At 35.8% G+C, this 6,803-nt stretch overlaps 1 protein-coding gene across 2 annotated transcripts in view; it reads right to left on the reverse strand.

The window, feature by feature from the left end:
- The window catches only part of LOC108376949 (uncharacterized), a 13,264-nt gene extending 6,635 nt beyond the window's left edge, over positions 1-6,629 (reverse strand). For both annotated transcript variants that reach the window (XM_017633210.1, XM_017633209.1), the window contains exons 1-2: positions 6,380-6,629; positions 6,040-6,321 (exon numbers count right to left, since the gene is read on the reverse strand). In XM_017633210.1, the coding sequence (XP_017488699.1) occupies positions 6,040-6,321 (282 nt within the window). In that variant the 5' untranslated portion in view covers positions 6,380-6,629. The remainder of the gene's footprint in view (positions 1-6,039; positions 6,322-6,379) is intronic.
- Positions 6,630-6,803: the final 174 nt, after the last annotated feature.

Here is a 6,803-nt window from a genome sequence, read left to right on the forward strand (position 1 = left end):
CTGCATACTCAAAATATGTATTTCTAGGAAATCTAATTAAAAAGCTTTACGGAAGTTTGTTGATTTTTTTAATGTTGCGCAAAGATTAAACTTTGGATTTATACGTGTTTTGTTAAGGTGTAAACTGCATTTTTATAAACAAATAATTAAAATTTTATAATTTTAAGATAAATGGCGAATCTAGTTAACATGTATAAAGTTTTGATAAGCACTCAAAATGTCAAGTTTTAGTACTGAATTCAAAGAAGATGTCTCTTTTATCCATTCATAATAACTTAAAAAAATTTGTTTGTTAAGAAGTGTATCTAAAAATATCTGCCTTGACATTTATGTTAAAAGTGTAAAATATGTAAATGTACCTACATATTAAGTTTGTTTTGCAAAGAAATAAAACATGTGAGAAAATATCTTTCCACTGATACCTCATAAGTCTATATCGGTAAAGTGTTGGAGCAGTTACCCAAACCTCTGAAAAAAGTTAAAAAACAGCATCAAATTCTTATTATTATGATTCCGTTGGTACAATTTTTTAATATTTTTATGTAGATTTTTTAAGCTTAAACTATTTTGTCATCTGGGAGGATTTTTTCCAAAAAATCCTTTAAGAAACTATTTTTATTCATAAAAAATTCCATTTTTAGAGGTATTTTCAAACCGGTCCAGCTCACGTAAAGCTTATTATTAGTCTTAAAATATACAAGGTTTGATAATCCCGCCGGAAAACCCGCAATTTTTTTTTTGTACATTGTACAGTAGTCGAAAAAATTATAGCCGCACCAAACTTTCACAAGTTTTAAAATATTATTTTTGTTATTTAATTTTGGTTAGTTCTTTATAGTCGATTCTTTAACAACATNTACATTGTGCAGTAGTCGAAAAAATTATAGCCGCACCAAACTTTCACAAGTTTTAAAATATTATTTTTGTTATTTAATTTTGGTTAGTTCTTTATAGTCGATTCTTTAACAACATCCGTATAAATACAATTTTAAAGGCAGTGTCAGACGATTGGATATTTGCCAAAATTTGGTGCAAATCGTATCCCAATTGTGTGAATACCCAAATATTTTTCTTTATGCCAATCACGAAAATTAGTTTGTTGAAATTTTTCAATAAAACATCGCTGTATTGTACCAATCTTTTGACTACAAATATAAATATATTTAACGCTTTAAGGGCCGTTAACGTATCTGTGTTAAGCTATAGTTTATTTATTTATTTCATTTAACTACAGAAAATTCCATATAATTACTTGAAAATAGATAAGTTAACGGTCCTAAAACTCTGAACTCGATAAAGAAGTTTTAATTCAATAAAAATCTCATATGATTTTTATGAGAAGACGTAAATAATATTCGTCTTGAAATAAACGTCCCGAGAGACGAAAAAAAAATAAAAAGCCCATATAATTATTATGAGAAGACGTAAATAATATTCGTCTTGCAATAAACGTCCCGCGAGACGAAAAAAAAAAATAATAATCCCATATAATTATAATGAGAAGACGTAAATAATATTCGCCTTGAAATAAACGCCCCGAGAGATGAAAACAACTTTTCCATTGTTCAGTAATAATCATAGAGCAATATTTAATTTTATTTCTTATAATCGTTATGGTCTCTGCTTTGTTCTTATTATTTACAAAAGAGACATCAAGTAGCGAGCTATTGGTATTTGTAAAGTGAGTGAGAATCGAGCAGTTGACGGAAACCAACCCCAAATTCCTCATTGCCAATGCGAAAGTGTCATCGCTGAGTAGAGTAGTAGTATAAGACAAGGTAAGTTCTTCTAAATAATCAACAAAGACAACAAAATTAAACCCTATTCTGCATTTCGATTACGTTCCCGCATTCCGCTCCGCAACAATCGTAATTTGGTATTCTGAGTTACGATCGAATCGAAAGAAGAAGAGGAAGAGCGAAAACATCTTCGAAATCAGCTGGTTGAGTAGGAATGTGTGAAATCGAAACAAAATAAATATTTCTACCACCAAACTATAGCAGCTTACTTAGCGCAGCGACATGGACAATGAAAACATCTTATGAAGCTGCTCTTGGAGTTTTCGAGAGAAAATTTTGCGAAAGATTTACGGGTCATTACGCGTTGGCGATGGCGAATACCGCGGGCGATTTAACGATGAGCTGTATGAGCTTTACAACGATATAGACATAGTGCAGCGAATCAAAATACAACGGCTGCGATGGCTTGGCCGTGTCGTTTGAATGGACAGAAACGCTCCTGCTCTGAAAGTATTCAACGCGGGCCGCGATGCTGGTAACAGAGGAAGAGGAAGGCCTCCTCTGCGTTGGAAAGACTGGGTGGAGAAGGATTTGGCCTCACTTGCCATTTCCAATTGACGTCAGTTGGCACAGAAGAGAAATGACAAGCGTGCTGTTTTGTACTCGGCCAAAATCGCCAGTCGATTACAGCGCCAATAAAGAAGAAGAACACAACCTAAGACGAATTTATTTGATTTTGTCGCTATTTGTATGTATAATCCGAAAAATGTGTTTTTACGTGACGAGTAGTACGATATCGTATGTATGTGACGATTCGAGTCCAGGTGTAAGTCGAGTGGCGAATAAATTGGCCGTCTGTTGTGATTACAGCTTTTCGACGTTAAGCTTTCCTTACATTGTTGGGCGCACATTTTTTGCTGCACAAAANTAATCCGAAAAATGTGTTTTTACGTGACGAGTAGTACGATATCGTATGTATGTGACGATTCGAGTCCAGGTGTAAGTCGAGTGGCGAATAAATTGGCCGTCTGTTGTGATTACAGCTTTTCGACGTTAAGCTTTCCTTACATTGTTGGGCGCACATTTTTTGCTGCACAAAAGCGGGTGCGTATCTTGGCTACAACAAGATAATGGTCCGAGTCGATGTTTGGCCCTCGGAGTGTACGTAGGTCTAAAGCGCTTGAAGCATGCCCTCCGTCTATCACGTTTTTCGATCTGGAGACAGCCATGTAGCTTGGTGGATGTTCTTATGCTGGAACCTAGTACTACATATTACCATGTTTCGGGGCCCGGCGAAGTCGATCAGCCTCAGTTCGTTATCGGACGTTTCGTCGTGGAAGCTGTATTTTCAGACAGTGGCGCCAAAGATCCATTCCTTGCCCACCTTGGCATTAACACCGCCGAGCACGATTTTAAAATCGTGTCGGGGGCAGCGCTCATATGTACGCTCCAAGCGCTCATAGAAGAGATCCTTGGACTTCTTGTCCTTCTCTTCCGTCGGGGCATGGGCGCAGATCAGCGAGATGTTGAAAAATCTCGCTTTGATGCGGATTGTGGCTAGACCAATCCACCGGGATGAACGCCAGTACTCGGCGACGGAGTCTCTCCCCTACCACGAATCCAACACCGAATTTGCGCACTTTTACGTGGCAACTGCAGTAGACGTCGCAAGGTTTCCCACTTACTTTTCCTTGCCCCCTCCATCACATTTCTTGGATGCCGGTGATGTCAGCCTTTGTCTTCCCGAGGACATCAACCAGCCGGGCAGAGGCACCGCCCCTATTAAGGGTCCAGATATTCTAGGTGCATCCCCTCAAATCATAGTCCTTTATACGTTTGCCGCGGTCGTCATCAAAAAAGGGGGCTTGTTGAACTTTTTCATTGGGCGGGGTTTTTCACGTGGCGGGACCCTAACCCAGCGCACGCGAAGTTTTACGCCTTCTCACCTTAGCTCGCTCCCAAACGGGAGTTTGAATGATACCCAGAGGATACGTGAATATAAATATCCGGACGTTCTGCGCACGGAATCATCCTCTATGCAATTTTGTTTACGCTCATTCAAATTTGAAATCATTTGAACAGCTGATGGTTTGACACTTTACTAACTAGATTTTACCAGCAAAAATTGAACCGAGTGCGGGAACGCTTTCTGGTAAATTCCTGTAGTCTTGCAACTTCTTGTGAGTTAGGGAACGCAACTAATAATACAAGGTTATGTAATTTATGACAGCTAAAATTTTACACTCCTTTATCTAGATTTGTATTTTGAAAGTAGGAGAAAGGGGAAGAATGTGATCGCCTTTTGCGAAATTTACATTATTATTTTTTCTTGAAAATCTTTTCACATACACATTTTTTGATAAAAAAAATAAGTTTTTGAAAATATGCCATTTAAGTACATATAGTATTATGGGGTGCATTCTACAATAAACTCAGTTAGTTGAGTAGAATGAGTACTAGGGATGTTAATCCCGTTTAAAAAATTACCAAAAATCAACGGGTATTTTGTAATTGCATGAAACTTGCATTTTATCCTACTTTTATTTAATGGGCTATAAAACTGCGTACCTCGAATTTTTCTAAAAATGCAGAGTAAAAAGTTGGAAATTTTGGCCAATTTTTTTGCATTTATAGGTAGACTTTTATAAAAAAAAATTCAATATTAAATAAAGAAGATAAATATAGACAAAACTGGTTGAAATAAGGCGTTTCTTTTATTTCTGCCGCTAGTATTATGAACTTTTTTCAGCCACACAATACATATCGTACACCGTCTTCAAAAGAGTCACAACTTAAAATTTGGCATTTTTGAGGTTATGCGCTAAAAATGTACGCATGTATTTATTTAACTTTCAGCAAAATCTGGAGCAAATTATTGTTATAATTTGTTAAAAAAAACCTAAGGTAAAGTCGCCCTTGCCCATATAATTATCATGTGCTAGGAAATAATTTTTCCCATTTTCTGACAAACGTATTATTTTGAGTTGTCACTCTTTTGAAGATAAACGAGCCGCAAAATCGTGGGGTCGAGTCCTACGGCCAATTGAATTTTCATTTATTTCGTTTTCATTATTTTCTTTATAAGTTCTATATTTTTTTTCGTTGCTTTCAGTTTGTTGTTGACTTTTTATTAAAATTCAACTCTAAAAATTTAAATTAACTAATAGTAAAATAAAATATGTGATATAAAATAAAGCAAATGAAAATAAAATAAAGTAAAATTAAATATATAGATCAAATAAAATAAAAAAAATATAAAATAAATATAATAAAATTATAGTTTAAAAAACTAAAACCTCCCTATTATAATTGCCATTCGTACTGTCATCAGGTATGTAACTTGAGAATAGATATCGCTGCATCTTTTAGGCGCATCAATATTACATAGTTACATCCCGAGCTAATAAAAGGAAGGTAAAAACAAAAAAAAAATTCGCAATCGTTCCAACCGAGGATCGAACCTGGCAGCTACAGGCTTGTAGCCCGTAACTCTTACCACTCGGCTACCGCGTGGTAAGTCACTCTTGCGCTTTGTTTGCTTACTTGTACAAAAGACAACAGCTGGCCTTTTACCAGTGTTGTCAGCGAAAACTGCCCTGATCCGAGTTGATTCCCAAAAATTTCGTGCATTTGTTCAGCTGCTTATGCGCATTTTAAAGAGGAAAATGCATGAGTCAAAGCAAATAAAGGCTGTTTATGCAAATAATCGAGCCCGTTTGTCAACCGTATAAGGCAGCCGATATAAATAAAGTAAATAAACCTCTTATATCTTTATTTTTTACCTGCGCCAAACAAATTTGGTATCGGTAGTTTTGGTTATTTTATAGCTAACTGCGCGTTTCAAAATTGTTCCATTGGAAAAGTATGCATGTATTAGTGAAAAAGTGTGCATGTGTTGCTATTCCTGTCCCCGTAGCGAATCTGGGGTACCTCAATTTTAATTTTGGATTCTAATGGTATGATTATGGCAACTTAACGTAACTTACGGCCTTCTCTTAAAAATTCTGTTAAATGGGTGCTGCTTATAATTGAACAGCCGAAACCCAACGTAACTTAATGCCACGTTGAAATCTGTTCCATTTTGATTCTCTAAGTTCTACGTTCCATTAAGTTAAGTTGCCATAATCAAGCTTTAATGGCTGGTTTCTCCTGACTGAATTTTTTTTTTGAAAGACTAATATAAAATAAGAGCACAAACGCGAATTCATATAAGGTAGATATGAAGTCGCTTGCAGAGCACTGTAACAACATGGCAACGAATTTGATCATTTCGCTTCTTTGTTTGATAATTCGTAGTTACCCGTTTATTCATCTGCAGCAGCTGCTCCGCCTGCAATTGCTGCTCACTTTGCGTTGATTGATCGCCCTGCTCTAATTGATCCTCTGGTATGTTTCCTTCGCCGTTACCATTAAGAGTCGTATCATGCCAGCGAATCATAGAATGCCGAAGTTTCATGTGGCGGCTTAAATTTCCTAGGGACCCGCCATTGAAACTTATTTTCTTTGAACAATGTTTGCACATAGCACGTTTCGAGCCAGCATTTTTGAAATGACTCCATATCAGACTTCTCTTTGCAGGCATCTGAAAATACACCAAACACTAATTCCAACCTATTAAAAAAGAAAAAAAAAATACTTACTTTAACTCCAGACAAACCAGCGCTTAGTTTTTATGGCAATCGAAAAAGAAATAGCGCATAATTATTGTTCAATCAGTACCATAACTACATATTTTGTACATAAAGAAGGTTTGTATTGGAATATTTGTAACACAATTCATATATGGGACAGTTTTCACAATTCGGATATTGATTAGATTTAAAGCAAATTTTATTTAGTCAATTTAAAAAATGTAGTTCATCTAGAATTCTATATATGTACACATATAATTCACACGNATTTTGATTCTCTAAGTTCTACGTTCCATTAAGTTAAGTTGCCATAATCAAGCTTTAATGGCTGGTTTCTCCTGACTGAATTTTTTTTTTGAAAGACTAATATAAAATAAGAGCACAAACGCGAATTCATATAAGGTAGATATGAAGTCGCTTGCAGAGCACTGTA

Source organism: Rhagoletis zephyria, unplaced genomic scaffold, assembly GCF_001687245.7.
Source record: "Rhagoletis zephyria isolate East Lansing unplaced genomic scaffold, Rhagoletis_zephyria_1.1 Rzeph_scaffold_11241, whole genome shotgun sequence".
Taxonomy (NCBI): Eukaryota; Metazoa; Arthropoda; class Insecta; order Diptera; family Tephritidae; genus Rhagoletis; species Rhagoletis zephyria.